General features: G+C 40.0%; 1 protein-coding gene across 5 annotated transcripts in view; it reads left to right on the top strand.

Moving 5' to 3' along the window:
• Nucleotides 1–25,145, top strand: part of SORCS1 (sortilin related VPS10 domain containing receptor 1) — a 269,664-nt gene that overhangs the window by 222,142 nt on the left and 22,377 nt on the right. For all 5 annotated transcript variants that reach the window (XM_064663267.1, XM_064663265.1, XM_064663263.1 and 2 more), the window contains exons 16-21: nucleotides 402–532; nucleotides 7,671–7,784; nucleotides 8,718–8,889; nucleotides 18,196–18,382; nucleotides 22,356–22,489; nucleotides 24,406–24,529. In XM_064663267.1, the coding sequence (XP_064519337.1) occupies nucleotides 402–532; nucleotides 7,671–7,784; nucleotides 8,718–8,889; nucleotides 18,196–18,382; nucleotides 22,356–22,489; nucleotides 24,406–24,529 (862 nt within the window). The remainder of the gene's footprint in view (nucleotides 1–401; nucleotides 533–7,670; nucleotides 7,785–8,717; nucleotides 8,890–18,195; nucleotides 18,383–22,355; nucleotides 22,490–24,405; nucleotides 24,530–25,145) is intronic.

Raw genomic sequence — 25,145 nt, 5'->3', positions numbered from 1 at the left:
TCCATCAAAAGTATTTATATAAACACATTTTACTAGTTTCCATTGAATGAAATTATTCCCAAAGATATCAGACTAAAGAAATAGACCTGCTTTGTGTCTCAGAGGGATGTTTCAGTTGCTGTGAAGTGGGCCTGGATCAATTGCTCATTGGGTTTGGAATAAATTCAGCTCTGAATCAGATACATAAGTAACCTCAGATAGTTTCTTAGTGTGTATTGGAAAAGCTGGTTTAGTCTCAGTTAAAGCTTCAGTAGCTTCAACCAGCTCCAGTGTACTGAGATGGCATTTGACTTCCCATCCTCTTCCCTTGAGTAACACCTCCCATCGCACAGGCTTGGAAAAAACAGGTGACACAAATAGCCTAGTGGGCGTCAAAGAAATATTTTTGGTTTTGTTTTTAGGGAGAAGCTTGCATCATGGGAGCCAAAAGGATCTACAGGAAGCGCAAGTCAGAGAAGAAATGCATGCAAGGAAAATATGCTGGGGGTATGACCTCGGAGCCATGTGTGTGCACGGAGGCTGACTTTGACTGGTGAGCAGTGGGCACAAGGACTGCGTGCTCTCTACCACAGCAATGCAGAGCTCACTTGAGAGGCTGTAGGCTGGCAGAGAGTAGATATTAATAAACATGTAAGTGTCAAAATAGGTTGCTCTTTGATAGTGCAGGTATGTCAAAGGAAGGAAAGGTGGAATAGATATCTGTAATCTTGAGGACTCCCACAGAACTGATGCAGAACAGACCATTCTCCAGGTCGCATCTGAGCTCTGTGCACCATTAAGATAACAAGATAAATTTAGCATATCTAACCTCAGCAAGGACCAGGGGTGGCTGTGAAAGTAGTATAAAGACATATTGTCTTTATACATTTTGTGTAAAAAACAAAATAAACTCTTCACACCCAAACATACATATATCTGAGTAAAAGTAAATATATGCATATGCAAAGTAGGCTTTCTGCTTCCAGAAATCAAATATCTCAGAAATTCCTGGGTCATTTGTTATCTCTGAGCCATCATGTTTGATAGTATCCAGCAGATATTGCTTTCATGGTGTGATAAAATGTTCAGCTGCTGGTTTCGTTTCAAGATTACTGCTGACTCACACCAATTTGCACAAAAAAGGCAGGGAACCACATTATTGAAATCTCTTTTTTGCCTCTTTTCTCCAAGTCTGAAATTCCTGAGTATCTTGGATGAGAGAAGTGGTGGCTCTTTGACTAATAAACCCCCTTTGTTCCTTACCCAGCTAGATCTATGCCATGCTACTAATTAAACCCAGAATCCGTAACGTGAACCCTGAAGAGGTTCATCCTATCAATATTTTGTTTCCTGATATATGAGTTTATTCCAGGAGCATGGAAATTTAAAGCATTTCCCTTCTTGCTTTTCCAAAAATACAATGTTTTTTTCTATATAAAATCATACAATCACTGGAAGCTTTTCCATGTGCAAAACCAGTAAATCCTTTTGCACCAAGCAATAACAATTATTAGCATATTTGGGCACTGATTCTCTGAATAAGGTTTCCTGGTGATTTCCCCATCTTGCACTGAATTCTTTGCTAGGGAGAAGGTACCTCAGTTCTGTGTGTAGTTTATCATTTAGGTGTCCAAAGGTCCTGGATTTCAACCATTTAACATTACTCTAGTGAAGTAAAAAAGATAACAGCCAAACAACAACAACAAAAACCAACAAAAAACCTGCAACAAACCAAAACCAAAACCTCAAACAAACAAAACAAAAACAAAAAAGCCAAACCATCATTAACAGGAAGGAAATTCCCTGAAGATTTTGACCCTCTTGTTGAGTGTGCAGTACAATGCTGAGCCAAACTTATGCCCCCGTAAAATAGTTGATAGAATTGATTTACAGTCAGTTCATTAGTGATTACATCCTTGGCAGTCATAAGGGACATGCATACCTGAAATACTTCTGATAAAAATATGCTTTTCTTCCAGAACTTCTTTCTTAGAATATATATTTTTATTTCATTAGAATTGATCGTGTGGTTTACTATGACAAAACTTTGTTGCTAGGTACAGAACAAAAGTACCCCAGTGACATTTGCTAGGGGAAATATGCTTTTATTTCTTTAATGTTCACCTCAAGGAAATTTTCTCCACTGCTGGGTTGTGGGAGAATCTTCAAGAGAGTGCTTGGATGCTTGAGGATGCATAACAGCCACTTACAGTTCACACACATTAACAAATCCCCTCAAATCTATTGGAAGAGGCAGAATTAGGACCTTCCTGACCTAGAAGAGCTTTCCTCCTTCTGATGGAATCAGTTTTGGTTTGGACTGTCGTGATCCCCTCCAGTTCTTCTTGAGCTCATGTTATTCCTACAGTCCTCAGATCTGGATTTCTTCTTTACCCGTTTCAGCTTCCTTCCCTACTGCCTCTGATGAAAAAAGACTGAAATATTGCTTTAAGCATCCAGTTCAGAAACGTTTACCAGCAATATTCACCAGGAACATAATTTTACATAGATTTGCCAGACTAAACTCCACAGGGAACAGAAGACAGAAGTTTGGGAAGGAGAAAAGAGATGGCAAGAAAAAAGCAATTTTGCTGTCTGCTAAGAAAAGCGAAGCTGCTGCTGCACCACTGTAACTTGCAGTGCCTATCTTGTTGAACTCTGCACTAGACTTCACTTCCAGTCCACCCTGCAGCAGTTGGAAGGAGTTTTGGAGGAAAATCAGTAGAGGTATTCTTGCTGTGGAAGAATGTCTTCTGTGGGGTCTTTCCTTTGGTGGAAGAAGGAAGTACTTTCATCATCCTCACTCCTGACATTTCAGAAGTACTTTTGAATTCTCTATTTCTCTCTTTTTTTTCTTTTTGCTGGGCAGGGCTCTTAATTGAAGGAGATTGAAGGGGACATGTATCCCCAGGCAGGGAGAAGCCCCTTAGCTGCCTGCACTTCATTTTTCAATCTTAAAATAAACTGGGCAGCCTTTTATATTAACGTCCATGGTTACAGGACCCAGAATCGCATATAGAGTTGAAGAAGACAACAATGCCTGTTATTGTGCTGTCTTTTCTGTTTAAACACTAAATTTGTATGGGGAAAATTTTACTATCTAAGCTTGTCAGAGATTGGAGTAAAAAATTGTATCTCTGTGGTCAGGTAAAGTGAGAAAAAGAGTTGCGCTACTGCTGTTAATCCTACAAGTGCTCTTTTATCAGTTCAGGCAAAAAGTGCCAGTTATAAAAGACATAAAGATTTTGTAACGTTTTTTCTCCTTGTAATATCACAGAACTCCAGGTTCATTTCAAATCTGTATGCAGCCCATGGTAGTTCCTTCTCAGAGAAAAGGGCACATTTGTTTATTGTTTTACACAGCAACAAAACTGAGTGACATTAGAAATGACTGTAGTTTCTCTAGCCTTGGGAACCTGAACTCTTCTGACAGAAGACATCTTTTATCACGGGGAAGAACCCAAACGAGCTGGGGATAGTGCTGGAGCTGGAGCGCAGGTGTCTGCTCTCCATGCAGGGGCTGAGGCTCTCAGCCAGAGGGCAATAGCGCTTCAGGAATGGAGGGACTGGGAATGTGCAGGAGCCCTCGGCAAATCTGTCCTAGCAACAGCCTAGAAACTGGAACGTCCTTCTTCATTTAATTGATTTGGGTAAATGGATGACACCGTTACTTCGGTGTTATTAAAACATTAATTTACCCGGTTTCCTTACATTGTGTTCCTTCCTGCCGTCTGAGCATTATTGCGGCAATATCTCTTCAGTAGAAACACCTCCTAGACACAGATGGAAATCTTTGGTGGTGTTCATCCTTCAGCTACCTGCCTCCCAGATACTTTAATAGAAACTTTGTCTCCCTGTCAGTCCTCCCTCTGAACCCACTATCATTAATATTGAGGGCTTCTCCTGTCAGTATTCCCATATCTCACACGTTCATGAGAGGTATGAGCCTGTTGATAGTGGTGCTAGTGATTTTGGGTAGTCAGAGAGGCACGAAGGAACCTTAGTGCAGTTGGGAATCAGGTCTATTTACTTCACTGATGATATCATCAGGGATCTGGCTGGCTCTTTTTTTTATTGTCTGGCACTTAAATTACACCCCTGCCTTCCAGGTTTAGTTCTTATGCTAAAACATCAGAGTCCTGCATCATGAGAAACTATTCTGACAAACCACAGGGAGGCAGAGGACAGATACTGAGTGTGATTAGATTCTGTTGGCTTCATGTGTCACCACTCATCAGTTCTGATGATTGTGCAGGTGCCAGTTCTGAAATACACATACATTTACACCCTTAGGTTAACTAACTTTGCTTTCTCATTGAGGCACACTTGGTTAGCTAAGAAATGGCAGTTTTGAATGAATTTTTAGTTCATTTTGAATGCTTGTGGAAAATGCAAGTTTACTATGCAAAGTCTACAGTGAATCTCTGCACCTTTGAGGGCCTGGATATCTACCAGGCATGGATTTACTGGGAAGATTATGGGGATTTTAGGTTCTGTATTTACATAGGCTGGTATAGCTTGATTTCAAATACTGTGATGCAATTATAATCATACACCTTTGTAGATCCACAGTTCAGACTATAGCTGAATCCATCCTTCTCTGAGCTTAATCCCATGTCAGATTCTGTAGAACAGCTTCCCTTTAATACAAATCTACACTTGCATCATAGTTAAATATTAGACAATGGTATTAAGTGAATAAAAAGGTGATAAGACTTTTACATGGCTGTGACCACAGTTATTTTTTTCTACTGGGGCTTTTGGAAACTGCAGAACAAAGGTGACTATTTTCAGAGATACCTCGATTACTCCCTATTTAATGTCTGAAAAGTTTGGAAAGCACAGCCTACAAAACCATTTTCAGCCTTTTCAGCTTCTGGCATAGTCTAACTTAAGGTGAAGCTGTTAATATTAAAGAAGTCCTGTTGCTACATGCTAAGTCATTTCTTGATTTTTAGATGGTATGCATGTGGTAGTCACTCATCTGACTTAACTGGTTATTTCTATATCTTAGGGCAGTGTGATTTTAATAATTTCGAATTAACAGTTCTTCCATGACAGTATGTTTATCAGTTCTGTATTCAAACTACAAACTTCCTTAAGGAATTTCTTTTCTTTTGATTATTAACTGTGCTGCAAATAACATTAGATAAAGGCATTTATCAGGAGCTTTGAGTAGGGATACAGAAATTCTGGAATGAATTTGTATCTAATTACAGAGAAGAACTTGCAATTTTACTTGACTAAGACCAATAGGATTCCAGTTTAAACCAGTGAAATTGGCCAAGGTACAACCATAATCAGTGAGAGCCACAAGATAGGTTGCTTCATACTGATAAAGCAATCCCTGATGGCAAATGCTCCACTCCTTTTTGATAGGTACATTATCTATGTCACCTGAGTTCTTTTCAGGCAGGCACAAAATATCATCAATATATGCAAATTCCAATTCCCAGTTACCAGGCAATGACTCGGCTAGCTGATTGCAGTCTGAGGCTGATGCCTTCCCCATCTCCAGATTTTGCTGTACTGGCTCGTGCTATGGCAATCCAATTGATGCTAATGCTTGTTGATTGCTACAAAGCCTGTTGTGCCAAATTGTAGGCAGCAATTTGTTGTCAGCATCAGTGTTCTGCATGCACCAGCCTGTAGCCAAGGAATTCATTAGATTCCAAGACTGCGGAGGTGAACAGGCAGCTGCTGCATCTGTAGAGGGATATGGAATAGAAATTCATGTCATTTACTGGGATGATATTTCTGTAGGGCCTTAATGAGCCAGATGATTTGCAAGCCTGAAAGCAACACTGAAACTTCTGTGCTTATAACTGTTTCTGCTGTGGAAAATCCTATGGTTTCTTTCTCTTGACTTTGAGAAATATGATCTAAGTACAGTCAAAACTAGTTAAGTCAAGCTTAGCTTGCCCAGATGTTCAGGTAGTATTACGAACAAAAATAGTAGCTTGAATCTAGATGCATGTAAAGTAAGAAATCTCAGACTACTGCATTAAATTAGGCTGTGAGTACTGATCCCCTCTGAGGCAGATTTCACTGTATTAGTTTGTTTTGTTTTCACTTAACTGATTACAGAATATTGTGTGTGTACAGTCTTACAGCTTTTTAATTAGAGTCACACATGATAACTTAGGAATACAGTGCTGCAGAGTGTTTACAAATGAATTACAAAAATACAATAGTCCCACTTGTATGTAAATATTTGTTTTCTCTAAGCAAATCAGAATGGTGTTATTCTTCATTACAAAGTGCATTCTGCAGCTATAGTGTTCTTATTCCAACAAGGATGATTACAGAAGCACATGGCAGTGGGAGAACAAGCTGGCTGATGCTTCCAAAGCAATTAAGCAACATTCAGTCACTAGCATCTGAGTAAATAGATTGGTGAAAACTCAGTCAAAAAAAAAATGAGGGAAAGACCATTTAGGTCATCTACTTCATTGCTGTTTCCTAGAGTATGTTTTCAATTACTTGTTGTAGATATCCCAAGCACCACAGCTGCCAAAATGTTCCTTTGGAGCAGTCATGCAGCCTAATAGATGTTTAGGAGTTTTCCCAAGTGATATGCAGCTTTAATTTTCTTTTGCTTAATGTCATCTTTCTAATTTCTCCTTTTTAAGATTACCTCAAAACATTTTTTTCTCAATTCAGAAGGAAAAGTTGGGGCAGAAGTAAAAAGAATATCAGGCTACTTGATACCAAGATATTAAAGATAATAATTTTAAAAAGTGCTTTGCAAATAAGTGGCATTTTAAGATCAAGGACTATGTTACAACTGGAATATTGGAATGGAGTTGGTGGACTCTCTATAGCAGTTTCCAGAAATGAAATCCCATTAACTTCTCCATTATGGACTATGGAGAAAGCTTAGTAAAAGGAATAAGAGTGCTTATCCAACCAAGTAGTCCTCATTACTCAATGGCTGGAAAGTAACACCACATGTGAATGGAATACTGATTAAAGAGGGGGTTTGCTTGTTTATTCTATAAAAATAACAATTTTTATAAAACCTTTGTTTACCTGGAGTCAGAAACAATTTGAAATTTTGTTTAGTGAAAACAAAGCAAATTTATTCATAGCTAAACCCAAACTGTGTGAAAAAATTACAGTTTGATTAATTGTTTCTAACACATGATTTTTGGTAACATTTCCTCTTCCAAACAAAAATAGAATGGAAGATCACAACCTTCTTTTCCATTACCAAATTCTCTGTTAATGCCTTCAGGTGAGATCTCTCTCAGTGGTGTAAATTTTCCTCTACATTCTATTTAATATAATTTCCAAATACAACTAGCTTTTTAGCACTTCAGTTTTCTAAGATATGATTGAGGCAACGGTGATTTAACTTGGCTTAGATCTCTAGTTTTTTCTATATTTGAGCCTAGAGTTGATCCTGAGAAGCCCTGTTAGTCTGTGGAAAGAGAACACCTGATGCAATAGCTCATAAACTACCTGGTCTGGTTCTGCTTGTTTATATTGGGATATATGCAAGGTAACTCCCCCAATAAAAAAAGCTGAAGTGAAATAAACAATCTGTTCTATCAATATTAAAAATCAGAAACCCTAGTAAACAGAGGGCGGAAAATTCAAACCTTTTATTAATAGTAGAGGACATGAGCTAATACCTGTATTTGTTCTTTTGGGTTTTTATGTTATGGTTTCTTTTAATGTTAAAACAGTGATTATGGATATGAACGTCACAGCAATGGCCAGTGTTTACCAGCATTTTGGTATAACCCATCTTCCTTGTCAAAGGACTGCAGCCTTGGACAGAGTTATCTCAACAGCACTGGGTAAGTGGCACACTGGACTTTATTTAGCTAAAGCACTCATATGGACTTAACCCAATTACAACTATAGCTACATTTACTGTAGGTGTCTCAAAGCTGGCTGAAGCCCTTGGAACCTCTTCTTCCCTCCTGTATGTTCCAGACTTTTCTCTGAAAGATAATGCCTTAAAGAAACTTGGGGGCAAAACCATAAGGCAAAGACCAAATCATTAATCTCAGAAAAGTCTCCTCTTAAAATCATGTGAGATCAGGTGAGGCAGAAAAAATGGAAAATAAATTAGTGGAAAGAGATGAAACTGATTTATATGTGAACTAAAGTAATAGATGGGCAGCTAGCCTGAATGCTGATTGTTCTTTGGCTCTCTTGGGAGTCAGTGGAAGATGTAGTTTAAGTTAAGATACTGACAGACTTCATTTATGGTGCAAGTGATTAAAGCAGACAAAGCAACCTAAGATGTGTTTGGGGGTTTTGTACACTCAAAGTCAGGTAGAATTTGCTCTTATTTTCCAGCTCTCAAGGCTTACATCTTTAGAGACACTTGCCTTTCAATAGGAAGTGGAGAGCATGTGAGAAAAGTTGTTAAACTTTGCATAACAGTGTAGTAATGGAATACAATTCCATACTGTATATGTATATAATTTATTTATAACTTTATAGTTATTTAACATGTAACAGATGATATAACTTTATAATTTAGGCAATTTATAAATATATTGTATCAGGATATGCTATGCAGGAAGTTATGGCATGCCATTAACAACAGCATTAACTACTTGTATTTTAGGCACATGAGGAATACTTGGCTGAGGCAAGTGCTAAAATATATTTGGGAATCCATGTTCTTCCAGCCTCCTTAACCTAAAGAAACCTGTTCCCATTTAGCCCTGTTATGCTCTTTGTCAGCGTCTTCCACGCATTTCACTATCCCTTTTCAGATACCGGAAGGTTGTTTCCAATAACTGCACGGACGGTGTGCGGGAACGGTACACGGCAAAACCACAGCAGTGCCCCGGCAAACCCCCCCAGGGCCTCCGCATAATCACATCTGATGGCAGACTGACAGCTGAGCAAGGACACAATGTCACTTTCCTGGTGCAGCTGGAAGAGGTAGGCTCTATTTTACATTGCATTCCAAGCCCCGTGGGTGTATTTGAGTGTGATTCACCGCAGACAAAGTTTGCAAGGAGGTGAACCAGGAGAGGGTGGTATAAAGTCAGTCAGCCCCATGATGTAGCTGGGTGGAGTTTGCTCTAAAGTGTCATGGATGGTGTATGGAGAGGCTGTTTGGAGTACTGTGGTGCATAGGGTAATAGCTGGGAGAAGCTGATAAAAACTGGGAACTGGTTTAATTTGGGAATTTCACAGTAGAACTGAAGAGTGCAGTTTTGCATTCTGATCCCCACCCTTAACTATGCTTTTGGCTTCCTGCTGTTTTTGAAACTGAATTTCCATTTTTACTTGCCACTGACTTTCATCCAAAGATGGCTAACAGTACACGTGCAGATGTGTCCCATCACACAAGCTGCTACATATTGTTTAGGCATTTATGGGTGAAATCTCAAGATGTCATCAGCAGGATTAAGTCTGAAATTCATTGCTAATATGAAGCTTATTCAGACTCTGATCTGTATTTTTGCTACATCTGTAACTTAACTTGGCATTTCATTGTTCTGCTCCCTCCATTTCTGAATCCACAGAAAAAAATATTTAAATCTTTTTGCCTGTTTTTCCTTCTCAGCACTTCTTTATCTATGTTTAATTGTAGACACAAAAGTAAGAACATTCACAAAGAAACAGTTTTCTCTTTTTACCTAATCCAGTTCAATTCTTTACTTCTACCCCTTTTCCTCTGTAACTGGACAATAAATCCTAAAACAGGTAAGCTCTAACACCAGGGCACAATGTACATCCCTTTATAGCTTAGAGCATTTATGGAAATTGCTTCTGACCCTCTCCATAGTAAATTCCATCTGCAAAGAAAGAGAAATGATTTTTGTTACATCTCTTTTATTGATGCTTTCCCCAGCAAACAGGTGTCCTGACTTGTAAAGGCAATAGCATATGATAAATCATATTTAACCTGAAGCAGTTTTTTGACCTGAATGTTTATTTTCTCCAAAATATGGTCACTTTATGTCCATACTGTCAGTCATACAACATTGCTATTGTAGATGCTATAATGACAGTGTGAACATATAATTTCAGCTGGTTGAATTATTGATTTCTACATTTAAAGATGAAGAAGAAAAAGTCCAAAGCAAGAGGCAAAGTCTCCAGGCTTTAAGAAAAAAAAAATAAAAAACCTGTCCATTGCATTAGCTTTCTACTCTCAGCTAAGTTTTAAAACAGACTGGGAAAAGAAGATGGATAATTTGAGTAGTCAGTCACAAAACTCTCAAAGAATTATGCTAGTAGTCAGAAGGAGAGACAATCACCCACAGTGTGGGAAACTCAGGACAAATGTCCTGCACTTTCTTCTGTGAGTGTTAAAGCTCACATACCATATAAGAATACCCTGAACTGCTCTGTCATACAGGGACCTGCTGTGATTTGTTCTGTCTTTTCTGTTCTTTCTGATCTTTTTTGATAGCCCTGCTTCAGTATTCACCAGATCTGGAAGCAACACCTTCTCAGTATGAGATGGTTTCTTTCTCATAGTGTGTGTCAAGGAGTGCATACAGTAGGTTTTGATGAGTGTCAGCTTCCCAGGCGATCTCAAGGGAGCTCTTCTTTCAGTTTATATGATAAGGAAGAGGCTGGGAATCACTCTGAGCCTTGAAACAGTATTGATCAACCTCCAGCCTTTCAGATTACTCTCCCTGTTAGATGAATCTTGACCTCCTGCTTCTAGATTTGTCAACATAAAGAGTTAGCAGAGCAACCAGCAGTACCTTTGGGTGAATTTTACCCAATCTGGCAATGACTTCAGGTGGATGTTGCAACAAAAGAAATATTCAGCAAAGAAGAATATTTGCCCAGCTATATGCAAATTATAGGAGAATAAAATGTAGTTATAGCAGCATAATTGTATATAGACTAAAACATTTACCAAATTAACTGTTTTAGTAATAAAAATCACACAACTCACTGAAAAAGTTAAACAGCTCATCAAGAGAATATCCATCCTTTTACAGAATGGATATTGATTTCAGATAATTGAGGTTGAAAGGGATTTCTGGAGACTGTTTTGTCTGACCCCACTTCTCAAAGGGAAGTTTCTTTTCCTTGCATTCAAGGCACAGGTATCAGAAAATAAGAATTTGCCAATTTCTATTTAGTTCTGTCCTGCACAGATATACAGGATGGTACAATCCAGGATGTTCAGTATCCACAAAATCTATGCCACTCCATTTTTGCTGAAGGGAAGGCATTAGGCAGGTTTAAAAAGGGTGGATATGTCACCTTGCACATTTTTTCCCCAATGGCATATGAAAAAAGTATGTCCTACCCAACCCTTCCCCCTGGAGTGGTGGTCAATATTTCAAAGTACTACAATCTATTAAGGACTCTTCTTTTAGTGTGAGCCACAGCTGATATCTTTTAGGGTGTGAAAAAATAATGGTCTTTCCTTATGTTATAGTCCCTTTGCATCTTGATGTCTCCTGTATCCCTCTGAGAGAGTTTTTTTGAAGACTTCAGAGCTGCAGAGCTGTACCTTAAACTGCAGCCTTCTGGCTCTCTTTTTTCATGTCCATGTTCCACTTGATCTTCAGGAAAATGATAAAAAAAGAGAAGCTGGTGAGGCAAGGTACAAGAGTTTGTTTGAGATTTGTACTCCTGATATCTTTCTAGGGCTTTCTGCTTTATCTGAGAATCCACCTGGGTTTGAAGAGAAGAATGAACTGCAAGGCAGGCTCACTGGAGGGCCTGAAAAGTCACTGCATCTCTGTAGTGGGGCGGATTACTAAGCGGGTAGGAAGAGGCAAATGGCAGCAGCAAAAAACCTGATGTTTTTACCCAGATGTGGGATTCAGGGGCAGGAACCACAACGCAGCAGTCTCTTGTAGAACCTGTTTGTGCCTGTGGTGATGCTGAGGGCCATGGCTGTGCATTCTGACAAAAACACAATGTCAGTAAAAGATGCCTGAAGAGAAACAAGGACAAGGCTTTCAGAAATGTTCTGCTATTGAAGAATACACAAAAGGAAAATAATCACTGAAGTCTGTGTGAGAGGAGAGGGGGCAGGCACCAAAGCCAGAACATAGAGCAGTGCTGATTTCTGGGTGCTGGGATTCTGGCTGTTTCTTTCACCCTGACTGTCATGAAATTTTCCTGTAAAGCATTTATATCTGGCATCATATAAATGTCATTAAAAGCAAAACAACTAACAGCTCATATTACAATGATCTTAATGTAAGAATGCTTTCCAAATTGATCTAACTTTCCTGTTAGCTTTAGGATTTTTATATGACTTCCTAAAACCTGTTCGTAAGGTCACCTTGCACTTAATATCTATAGTCCCACTATTGGAAAGATTTTTCCAAGATAATTATCTGATTAATCTATGTATAATCATCATGATATTCTTACTGGGTGACAACAGCGAGGAAACTTCAATATTTCCTTTCCTAATTAGCATATGCTCCATTGTACAAAGTAATACAAGCTGGTAATTATGCTCTTAAATTTCCATTGAGATAAGAAGAATAGCACCAGCATTTTTGTCATTCATTGTCAGCACAGGAGAAAATTATCTGTGCTCAAAAGAAAATTTTTCACCACCTCAAAATGCTGCCAGTTTAAAGGTTAATACTTTACCCTGGCCTGTGCTGCATGCACAGCCTCGGGATTGATGCCTATCACACTGCAGCATTCAACAACAGAGTTGCTTCTCAGCCTAAACAACCTGAATCCTTGGACAGCAAGAAAAGAAACCAAAAAAACCCCAAAGTTACAAAGCCACTTTTCCTGCTGAAGTTATTTGACCTCATGTCCTTGACAGATTTTGCTTCTCTGTTATAGAAAATAGAGGAATTTTATTAAGTGGGTGTTGTTTCTGTGTGCCTTTCTCATCACATGGTCATGTAGGTCTCTTGCCTGTCACAAACACAATTGTTATTTGTATGTTAGAGTTATTTGTATGAACATCAGACACTAGTACTTGCTGTACTGCTTCAGCAGAGACATCGAAAGCTGCAGCCTGCAGAACAACACTGTTCAACACAATGGCTTTCAAACTTGTTTCATCTGATTGCTCATACATCTTTGCTGAGGAAATGGATGGTAAAGACATTCAGGGCAGGAAGGTTCAGGGCTTTGGCTGTTTCATTACAGATAATTCACAGAGAAACTGCCTCCTCTAATTTATTTTTTATCTTGATAAAATGACAGCCAGAAGTCTTTGACATTCCAGGTCTGCCTCAGTTCTCACTTGACAAAGTCACTCCACTGAGAGTAGATTTTAGCTTGCTTTTAACTGCTTACTGCTGCTATATGACGTTTGGATTAGACTAATGTGCAAGGAAAGCTCATTTGTTCCTACACTTCAGGCCATGAGCTAGAATTCAGGCAATCTGAACTCATTCCTGAACTGCACTCTGAGCTCCTTCTGCGTGACCTTGAGTAAGAAACTTAAACTTTCTGCTTTTTTATTCCCTCATTTGAAAATAGAGCTTTGCTTTCTTCTTCATCCCCTCCCTGTGCCTTTTATTTATGTACTGAATGTTCATAAGGCCAGAGAACTCTCTCTTACCCTGCAAATATACAAATGAAGCCCCCAATTTCCTAAAGACAGTTACGTCTTTCTGTAATGACAGTGTTAATACATGGCTGTACAAAGTACATTGTGTCTCAGGTACATTTAATGAGCTTGGGGATACTGCTGGGGGGGAAAATACCTTTATCATTTCCCACCTCAGCACTGTTTTTCAGTGCAATTCAGTATTCAACTGATGAAGCTTCTGGAGATGAGCTTAGCATTAGGATTGTTTTGACTGTTGATGTACTCCAAGTAAAGATGCAAAGCTATTAAAAGAATAGTCTGTATTTTTTGTGGTGTCCTACCGTGTACCCTCTTTTGATATCACAAGTTTGTTAGTAATGATTACAGAAATATGAAACCTTCATCCTAAATTTCAATGCACATGCTGAATCATGACTGTTTATCTTATTAACAACACTACACTCCTGTAATAACACACAGATGAAAGACCAGTATATAACCTCCCCCATACCACTGTCATCTGAATTATAATTGCATTTTCTGTGTTGCTGATGATGACAAGCTAGTTGGGAGAAATCAGAGCCTTTCACACATTTTTAAATTCACTGTTGAAATTCCATGAATATGTATGAAAGTGGACCTCGCCTTCATGATGACACACAGCACTACAGTCTTGTAATGCACTTCCAGTCACACAAGTTGAATTATTCTGCATAGTCCTGAAGGGCTGTACCTATTGATTCCTTTGGGGCATGGAAGATCTACTCCTGTAGAAGTAGCTCATAACTGAGTTGGGCTGTCACAACTGGCAGTCAGGATGAATGATGTGATCAGTACACTTAACTGTTTGCTGTTGAAAAAGAAGTACATGTGAAAAGTATCAACCTATTTGCTCTGATAAACAACTCCTTACTATTCAGTTTCTGATTTGAAAAATTAGGAGCATAACTCTAAAAGCAGGGATTTACACAGGAAAGCATGTTTTTCAGTACTTAATCAAGTCGTATTTGAGTATCTGTTTAAAATTAGGAATATGCTTTAAAAGACCTAGACTAAAGATATTCCGTAAGTAGATATTCAGTTCCAGTGAAAATATCTCTGATGGATGATTTCTTTTGGTGACAAGAACATTCCAGAGAGGGAAAGGGGTTAATCTAAGGAAAGCACAATGAAATTAATCCATGAAAACACTCCAACAGCAGCAGTGTCTGTCTCCTGCAAAGGATAATTAAATCTATTGTCAACATCTTTGTGGAAGACACACAAGTCAGTGCATAATTGAAAGATTTAAAAATGAAATCTGAAACGGGAGACAAAATTTAAAACCTTGAACTGTGTTTGATTCATTGTTTTAATACTTCCATTTAGATACAAATAGAATCATAGAATAGTTTGAGTTGGAAGGGGCCTTTAAAGGTCATATGGTGCAACACCCCTGCAATGAGCAGGGACATCTTCAACCAGATGAGGTTTCTCAGAGCCCTGTCCAACCTGACCTTGACTATTAGCAAGAATGGGGCATCTAACACCTCTCTGGGCAACTCGTTCCAGTGTTTAACCACCCTCATAGTAAATACTTGAAGTCAATACTTTCTGGGCAAGATTCTGATGGAGTGTTTGAGAGAGGATCCTGCTAGGTGGGTCTCACATCTGACATCCACCAGAAGTCTGAGAGCTGCGTAAGAGTAATCAAAATGTAAAAATATTGTTGCTAACTGTATGGGCTGTTTCTTGATGTAAACTGAGGCAGGAAGCTTCACAGAGTTTTTTGGAAACATTCAGGTCTTGAGTATGCTCTAGAGCTTTATTCATTTGTGAAGATACAGGAAAAATGTGCACTTGGCTTGGGAGGCAGGAATGGGAAGGAGGGAGAAGGGAATATTTTGTGTATGCTTGAAAAACCTCTGGACATTTAATGAGAAAATCCCTTAAAAACAATAAATTTATGATTTACATTTTAGCAACAAATGTTGTATAGGTAGGTAAGGAGTATAATATGGGGCCTTGGGAAACTTGTTTTTAATTCTCAGGGCTTGTTTTAGACTAAAAGAAGTGCCCTTGTTCTTAAAGTTCAGCATATGCTTAAGCCTTCGGCTGCACAAAAGCCTTTATCAAGATTGCAGTGTATTTCAGGTTGTATCCAAGCTTGTGCATATGGCATACACCTAGTACAAGGTAAAAAACATCCATCAAAAGTACTTTCAGTTTTTCAGGTATTGTAATTGCTTACTGGCTAGCTTCATGTGAGTAGTATACAAGAGCTGAATGCAGAGATATCATTATAAGCAACCAGCTTGGAAAATTTCTCCCTTCATGCCTAAGAGCACTGGCATTAAAGAGCTCTCACAATGAAGGCCAGAGAATCTGCCCAAAGATAGGTCGGTGCTGGTTGCATCCAAGTGCTTGGCTCTGGCTGCAGAAGTAATGCAGGGGGTTTTGTGTCTGCCTTAATTGAGCTAGAAGCTTCTGAAAAACCCTATCATGTAGTATGGAGCTTGGCAAAATGACAAGGACAAGCTGGAAAAAAGCAACAAGAGAGGTTTTTGCAGGATGTATATATCTATACATCAAATTGTTTGCAAAGCAGAACTCTTGGTAAAAACAACCACTGGCAAGTGGCTCTGGAGAGCTGCTGGAGGCAGAGACAGCTGAGGTTGATGTAGATCAGATGTGGGCTGTATGGGAAATGTTTTGATTTTGGTTCACCTGCTTTCTCTTCCTGTCTTATTCTGCCTATGCTCTTACCTGGCACAGATAAAACATAAGAACAAATCAAAACACAGTCTTTTTGTTTTCCTGACTTTTTTCTCCCACTTCCTAAGCTAGAATTTTAAATGTCAGCTTTTCAAAATGTGGCATTTTCAGAGGAGTGTTATAGCCTGGATCTTACTCAATGGAAAATGTATTTCCAGTTCAAAGACTTTTAAAACAAAACAAGAAAGGCCAAGACAAATGAAAAAGACTGAGGGAATAGCAACTGAAGCTCTTCTCTAATTAGATTTTTGGTTGTTTCTGTCAGCATCTTTTCTCCCCAGGGAATTTGAAAGAAAAATTGAAATCTAAATCTTGCATGCCTTAGAAATGGCTCCTTTTCCTGACTGCACCTGTAGACACCATGGGTTTCATGCCTGTGGACAAAATGAAGATAAGAGAAAAAAACGTTCATTAGAACACAGATTTTGACACTTGCCAAAATAAGGCTATTCTAAAATGCTGTCATCCTTTTCATCTTTCTCTGGTACCTCAAATATGTGGAGGAATATTCCATAGCTTGAAACGGACTTCAACTACATGACCTCAGATATGATCAGAGATGATAAAGCCAGCAGGGTCGCTATGGTGATGCAGTTTTAACCATGTGGGCAGCATTTGTCTCAGCAGTATGGTTTTACTGTTCAAAGGCATCATCTCTTTTTTTAGTAAGAAATGATGACTAAGACCCTAGTGTTGATGGACCTAGAGAACTGGGAGAACATCTAAGGGTACTTCAGGGATCTCTGTATTTGGTCTGAGTCCAGCACTGGACTTGAGAGAATATAGTCCCTGTCTGAAAGGGTTTCAGAGCTGAGGAGCTCATGTATGTTCTCTTCTGGCTGTGGAAGCATATCCCATTTGATGGCTTCTGTTGGCTCAGTCAAACAGGCAGAAGTGCCCAAAGCACTGCACCATGCTTGAAACTGCACATCTTTTAAATAAAGATCAACGAAGGACATGACTCTGCACTGAAGACCATATCCCCTGCCACACCTTCAGTCTGTGATCCTCCTGAACAGAGCAACACAGTTATTTTTGTCTCATCTATTTGAAAGCAACACACCTTCCAGTAGGGTACCAGGGCAGTGTAACAACTACAGTTTTAGTCTATACAAAGAGATTATCTGGGAAAATTTGTCACTCTTGCCATCCCCAGGTACAGTTCTGCTCCTCCTGCTTTCCATTCAGGCAAGGCTCCACTATTTCTGCCTTCACAAGCTATAAAAAGACTGAGAGAACATGAGGAATATAAAGCTTCTGTTATAATTCCCTCCTATAGTCTCATGCACTCACATATCTCTTTCTGATGTGGAAACCTCCCTGATCCCGGACATTTATGTAGGTACCTTTCACTTCAGTTGGGAATCCAGAGGACTGTTTCTCTCTCAAAGGAAAAGAGGAAAAAAAAGAGAAAAGAAAAGGAAACAAAACCAAAGTAAATTAAATGTCCTTTCAGCCAATTTTGTGAACTTCCCTCAGCTATTAATTTTCCAGCATTCCAGGCAGTGGCTGCTGCTTCAGCCAGGCTGTGGAGCGAGCTGCTCCGTAGCAATAGCCAAAAAGTGTGAGCATAGCCAGCATAAGCATCATGCGGAGCCACTGGGGGGACTTCCTAAAGGAGTGAGGATGTTAAAATGTAAGACAAGTTATTGCATCTTACATGAAAGGGACCTTTAGCAGCCATGGTTAGTGGAGAGTTCAGCGTAGGCTGTGTAACCCAGGGAAAGGAATCAGATCCTCCAGTCCCCCTGATGATCGGGAAAGCAGGGCTACAGCACACACCTTGGAGGACACCTGCTTCACAGTGCAACTGAGTCAGCCTCAAGGGGGGTCCACTTTCTGTCCACTGGACTACTGAGCAAGTTGATGAAGGGACCACCCTTCCTCTGGTAACATCAGACCTTGTTACTATCCTGCAGTTGGTCTCGGTCACCTCACTGATCCAGTCTCTGAAAAGTAAAGCAGAGCCTGTTTCAATCCTTTCTCTGTCACTACAGGGAGATCTCCAGAGATCCCTCATTCAGGTGGATTTTGGAGACGGCATTGCTGTGTCATATGCCAATCTCAGCTCAACAGAAGATGGGATCAAGCACATCTATCAGAACGTGGGCATATTCCGAGTGACTGTGCTGGTGGAAAACAGCCTGGGTTCTGACAACGCTGTCCTCTACCTGCACGTAACATGTATGTATGTTCATAATCATTGTTGGCTTCTGTTGTTCTTTAAAACATTATTACTTGTAGTTAGAGGTGACATTTGGGATTTTGCAGCTGGGTCCAGAGTGATGGGATATGATGAGTGTTCGTCTGTCCTCCAGACAAACCGATGATTCCAGACTGTGTGATCACAGATTCATTAATGTTGGAAAAGACCTCTAAGATCATTGAGTCTAACCATTAACTTCTGCTTTGTAAATGATGTTCCACCTCTAATTTAGGGTGGTCTAAACTGGGACTCCTCAAAGGACTGCTCAGCCATTTCTGAAATGCACTTTCATTAGCAAACTTATACTTCCAGAACAACAAAGAAACCCAGGGATCTTTAATCACTTTTCTCTTACTTTGTACATGTGTTTTGCCCTCTAATGAAATACATCCACCTCTGGGATGGAAAACAGTGCATTTTAGTCTTTCTGTTGTCATAGGAACCAAAGACTTTGTATTAAATAGTATTGCAAGAAAAAAATGTCATCTTCACATTGCTTTTCTGCTGTTCTTTGTAACATTTTTATACTTCATCTGTCTCTGATTTACAACTGAAACATATCTCAAGTTCTTGGATAAAACCAATATTGTATTCTTTCATATTTATTCTAGCACATAGTTATGAACTCAAAGGGTCAACTTATTTATTGAAATTTTGTAACATTCCTAATGGATTTTGTTTGGGGCCATAATTTTCTTTTTACACTGCGGGGTTTTTGTTTATTATTTATGTTTGCAATGGTGTGCCTCTGTGCCAGATAAACTGAGAAAAAAAGGAAATTCCAAAACATAAAGTTATGTTTACAGAAATACTGCTTACCCTTTACCAAATTTACTTGAAATATGGTCGAGATAATTTAGCACATTCCATATAGTTTAACACTAGTTTTGGAGTTCGTTCATACAGCATGAAAGCAGCTGCCTCTTGAGGGAAAGAGGGCAGCTCTTTCAGAGTGTACCATTTTATCCACAGATGGGAGCAGTGGGAGGTATGGCTGTGAGAGATAGGATTTTTATGAAGGAACACTAGAGAAGCATCTCCCTGAATGTCTCCCTTCAAAAACACCTTCAGCTGGCAGGTGTCCAGCCTTCACTCACTCATAGTGTCTTTCTGCTGTATAGCTTTTCTAATTCATTTTCTTGAGACGTTGAAGGCTTATGAACCATTCTGATTGTTTAAGCTGTATAGAGAATAAACAATATTCTAATTTGTTTGTGTGACTTAGCAACTGATAGTTTATGGTTTTGTGGTTTGTACAGGTAATGCCAGCATAGGACTTAAATATGGAGTGATCGTTGCAGCCAGGCCCAGATTACATGTTCCCGAATCCCTGGAGAAGTAACAGCTCTAAGGGATGTGTCTCACCTTTCTCTCCATGACAAGAATCAGGGACTTCAATGCAGGTTATAAATGGGCATGGTGCCACTCAGACTAGCAATAGATTTACTGAGGACAGAGTTGTGCAATAAATCCAACCTCCTTCAGAGTCTAACACCCTGATCCACAAAAGCTTCTAAATCCTAACTGAATACTTGCATTGCCACTCAGCTTCTGCTGAATATTTTGCTTGGGGGGTTTGAGCTTGGCCTTTGGGGAGTTTTATAAAAATATCTGTCCTTAAAATAGACAGACACACTGTATTGTTAAGATCCACAGAAAAGCAGTGTGCATCCTGAATATCCAGAGTTTTAAGAAGGGCTACAAACTGGGTGAACCGTAGTTAGAGGGTTAATATATGAGTGTCTGCAGCCAGATCTGGGCCTTCCAGCACCCTTCCCTGCCAATGGCCAGCAGTCTTCCTGGGGAAAAACTGCAGACACTGAACATCAGTGCTTGTGATCTCCAAGATAAGAGTAAAGGCTTCATCCCATGCCCTCCTCATCCTGCTGCAGCCACGTGGCCAGTGCACAGAAGCAGTGCCTCTGCTGCAGTTGGTCCAGAAATGCAGGTTATTGTGAGATAGGAGCATTTTGAGTTGGATGGGCAGTGTAAACTTCTGTATGTAAACTGCTCCAGCCAACAGGCTGTCTCTAAACTGTCCTGATGTGAAAATTTTCTGCTGGAAAGTTGGTTATGCCTTTGCCTGAATACTTCAGAAAATCATCACCTGAAAAATGAGCCTTTTGAGAAGCTTCTCCCTTTCTCTTGTGTGGGACTTGTACACAGTTTTTTTTCCTGGGGCAGGTGAAGGTCTGTAGCCTCCATGGCCCTGCATGAAGCTCAGAAATTAATTTTCTTGAATCCTCTTCAAACTTACCTGTGTGAAAGCAGTCTTCTACCAAGCTGAGGGGCAATCCAGAGTGAGCTATCCCCATCTGCTGGCCAGATAACAGTTCAGCATTTCAGCCACCTTGACCGAAGTGCTGTGTGCCCAGAAATACTCAGGCAAAATTGGGTTGCTTGAGCCATTCTTTTATGTTGTTTCCTAGCCAGCATATGGTGAAGATCCAAGGACGTGCTGGGCATTCTGCTGTGCAGGATCATTTGGGATCTATTCAGAACAGCAATGCAGTTACGTTGGAGTGTATTAGACTTTTCATGGTCTCCATTGTCACAGCTGTCACTGCACCCAGTGTTAGGAAATGTGTTCCCCTGTAGGGCTGTGCTGACATTGGGTATTTGACAAACACCCCAAAGGATACCAGAGCTGTGAAATATTTAGGCTGGGAAATTGCTGTTTTTCAGGTGTTAGAGTCTTGCTGAAAGCAGCACAGCCTAGTCATGGAAATGGGTCTGAGAAGGGGGATGTCATTAAAATAATATGGATGAAATTGTGTCTTCTCTTGAATTTTCAAGAGTGTTGACTGCTACTTATAAAAGGAAGAATGATCCATAGTCTGATTATATATAGCAGGCTTCGGTTAGTATGATCATGGATAACTCTTACTTGGGCTGCTTCGGATTAAGCAGCGACTGTGTCTACAGCACAGAGAAAGATCCATTTCAGTAAGAAATCAGGAACACTGGTCCTTATTCTGACATTGTTTATACAGTCTGATCTGGGAGATTTTTTCTTCTCTCTGCCTGTTGTGCTACATCGGATGCTTGCTCCAGAGTGTGGTGTTCCTCTAGGCTGAAAAGCAAGGTCTCAGTGGTGATTCGTACCTGGGTTATGGCCTGAAAGATCCTCCCCTGAAATATATAAAATCCTCTAGCAACGCATCTCAACTCCACAGGAGCAATGCAAGTCTGTGACTGTGGTTCTCATCACTGTGGAGCTCACAGATATGGGACATGTAGATGTGGCCTTAATCTGTTTAAGGAACCCATGTGCAGTATTACTTGCGGTTTCTTTATTTTTCTTTCTCTGTCACTTGGGACAATTGCTTTTTTCTCTTGCTGAACAGTCAGAACACATTTTTAAAAATAATCTATAGAACAAGATTTAACAACAAAGGCCCATTTGTCTCCTGAAAATGGGAAATGTGTAACCCTGAGCATAATGTCACTTGTCGAATTAATTATGTTCTGTTTATACTGAAGAAATAAAAGAATTTATTGATGAAAAGGAGGGAATATAAGGTAACATTAACATCCAGGCACTCAGTGAATAACTGTATTTAGAGAGAGTTTCTGCTGAAGTTCACCAAATCATAGCAGTTTTCATCAGCAGAGATTCTTCATGTCCACTGGAGCTGTTTATCCTGCACATTCTTATGTCTTCCCAGTGAAGGCCATATTCACACAACAGGGCTCTGCCACTATTGTTAAAGTCATAAAAGCTCCTGACTATATGAAGTTCGTGCAGTAGAGAGTCCAGGTTTTTCAGCTCCAGGTACAGGAGTGGCTCCTGTTCTCTGAGGCTCCTGCCTCTCTAGAAATGGTACCAAGCCAAAACATTCTGTTGTGTCCCATGGTGATTTGGAAGACTTTTCTTTCCTAAACCAATGGGTATCCCTCCCAGGTTGACATTTCAGATGGAGGGCTCACCTGCTGCTTCTGTCTCTGCAGGCCCCTTGGAACATGTTCACTTATCTCTGCCCTTTGTCACCACGAAGAACAAGGAGATCAACGCCACAGCAGTACTGTGGCCAAGCCAAGTGGGAACGCTTACTTATGTCTGGTGGTTTGGGAACAACACAGAGGTTTGTATTGCTGATTGACAGAGATCAAATAATCCTGGAAGAGCCCTCTGACTGAAGTGGGAGGGAGAGAGGGGATCTGGGAATGCTTCTATATAGTCATATATGCAAGAAAATTATAAACCAAAGAGCAGGATATTAATGGTTCTTTGATGTACCAACACTGAAATGTAAGTAGTGCTTTGTGTTTCTGTAGGGTTTATTGCCATTTCATGCAAGTTGCAAATAGCTTTCTTCCTGCATTACCTCCAAGTGAACATAGTTAACCAAAATCTGGAGGAGTTTCTAGTACATTTTTCTTCACCCTCCCTTCCTCAGTAACAAGAAGATAAAAAATGTAGGGGTTTTGGCAGGTTTTTTTAAGGAAAATAACCTGTCAAACTGATGCTGTTTTTATATCTGGAACTGACTTTACATAGCCCTAGAGTTTAAACCTCATTTCTCTGGTGAGTAACAAGGGAAAAGACTGCCATCAGCTCTGTGCCTCCCCTTAAATATGCTGAACCCAGTCCTGAGCCCCAGCACTCTATGCTAAACCACATGTGCAAAAAATACTTTATTATTATGTGCTACAGGTGGATGAAATGGTTCCCAACACACTTCCCTACCTCTGGGCTCTGCTCAGATATGAGAGTATCATCCATCATATTCTGCTGCCTCTGTGTTTCTAGTCCTGGAAAATCTGCACAGACATTGTAGCTGTTACTTCACATCTGTTTGTGGCTGAAGTACCCAGAAACCCTAATTAGTTTCTGAGGGGAGAGATTCACATGGATTTTGCAGAGCCAAGAGGAACCTTCATAACCACACATGATTATCTTCTGTATAATACACGTTGGAGAGTTTCATCCATACCTTCTGCTTTATTTAACTCTTTGTGATTAGAGCAGAAACTGACTTTTGTTGTTGTTTTGTATTAATAATTTTCCTCAGATGATGGAGAATTTGCTGCTTCTCCTTCTGACCCTTCCCCCCAACTATTTCTCCACAGCTTATTATTCTGAGCTTTGAACACATGCACAGTGTTTGTAGTCTGAATTTATCTGGTCTCAGATTCAAGCTGTTGGATCTTGTTATGCCTTTTTGTGTAGATTAAAGAACTCTCTGTACTAGCAGCAATCATCTCCCCCTAGAGGTACTTACAGACTGTGATTGTCACCTCTTAACCTTCTCTCTGATCTCCTAAGCTCGTAAGTGATCAGAATTGGTCTAATTCTGTTCTCATTGAAGTGAGAATTTTACTACAGACTACAATGGCAACAATTTGACTTAATACTGGCTGCTTTGAAGATCACACCCAAAGATCATTAATAAGTGAAAACAGAAATTAGGGCAGAATCTGCTGAAAGAGGACACAACTCATTGATAAACTGGTTGCCTAGCAAAGCAAGCTAAGGGAATCTGTGTCCTCTCAAGCACCAGAATTTACCAAAAGTGGTATCTTCGTGTCCATGAATAAAATGAGACAACAACTGAAAAATCTTTATTTGGCTGGTTCTGTGACAACCTCCTTGAATCACTTTAAACAAGGCACTTAAACTAGATCTGGGAAAGGACTGTGATACCTGAGCAGAGTCTTGCAGGCCCTTGTATTAGGATCTGGGCCTTTCTGGGGAGTGAGCATGGGATCCAGAACAACCAACATGTTAAGTGGAAAGGAAATACTGGAATCTTAAAACTTAGCTCCTTTGGAAATTACAGGTGCCTTACTCTGAGTTTCAGGAGGACTTCCCTGTCTGGGATTCCTGTGCCCTTTCTAAAAAATTAGCTCACATGTCACAGGACCCCACCTAAGTCTAAAGTTTCTAATCTGGAACTAACTCCCCAAAGCATCCCAATAGGCTAGAGAGCCAAACTCATTTTTGCTTTTCCTTTTCAGCCAAATTAACTTAATTTTTCCTTTTATGATGTATTTGCAGCCACTGATCACATTGGAAGGGAGCATCACATTCACATTTTCTGCGGAAGGCATGAACACCATCACTGTTCAGGTCTCAGCAGGAAACACCATTCTTCAGGACACAAAGACTGTTGCAGTGTATGGTGAGTTCTTCCCCTTTCATTTCACATAGGATTCTCCATAGTCTACAGCTAGAGAGCCAGGTTAGCTGGCAGCAACAAGAGGTCTTTAAGATTATAAATTCAGTTCCAGTGTTGTCAGTTCGGCATAATATCTCTGAAGGCCACTGACTGACGTTAGACTGACATGATTGCAGAACATTGATCCCCTTCCCAGATAACCTCTGCATCTGCTCTGTCACTATCTGATCATCCTACATGATTGTCAAAATGTTAGTTCATTTTGTGAGCTGGTTTTCCCCCTTCTTGGCCAGTAGAGGCCTCTTAACTCACACAAAAGCTGCTCAGCTTGAAAGGTAAATCAATGCTGTGTGCTGCATTTCTGCACAGAAATCCGTACTGATTTGACCTTGTACTTGTGCCTCAGAAGCAGTTAGGGCACACAAACACCACAGAGTGTAGATGGAGCCTAAAAAACACTGGGAATCCCCATTTTAGCTGTTTGTACTAAGCACGTGATCATAGTAATCAATGGGGCATCTCTGTTAACATCAATAGAGATTAAGTACATTTTTCAAGGCTGGTCCTCTCCCCACATTTATCCCTGTCCCCTTCCAGTTAAGAGTGTTTGGGGCATGTC

This window comes from Pseudopipra pipra, chromosome 8, assembly GCF_036250125.1.
Source record: "Pseudopipra pipra isolate bDixPip1 chromosome 8, bDixPip1.hap1, whole genome shotgun sequence".
In the NCBI taxonomy this organism is placed as follows: Eukaryota; Metazoa; Chordata; class Aves; order Passeriformes; family Pipridae; genus Pseudopipra; species Pseudopipra pipra.
Note: the sequence above shows the minus strand (reverse complement) of the source record. Positions and strands in the feature narration are given on the sequence as shown.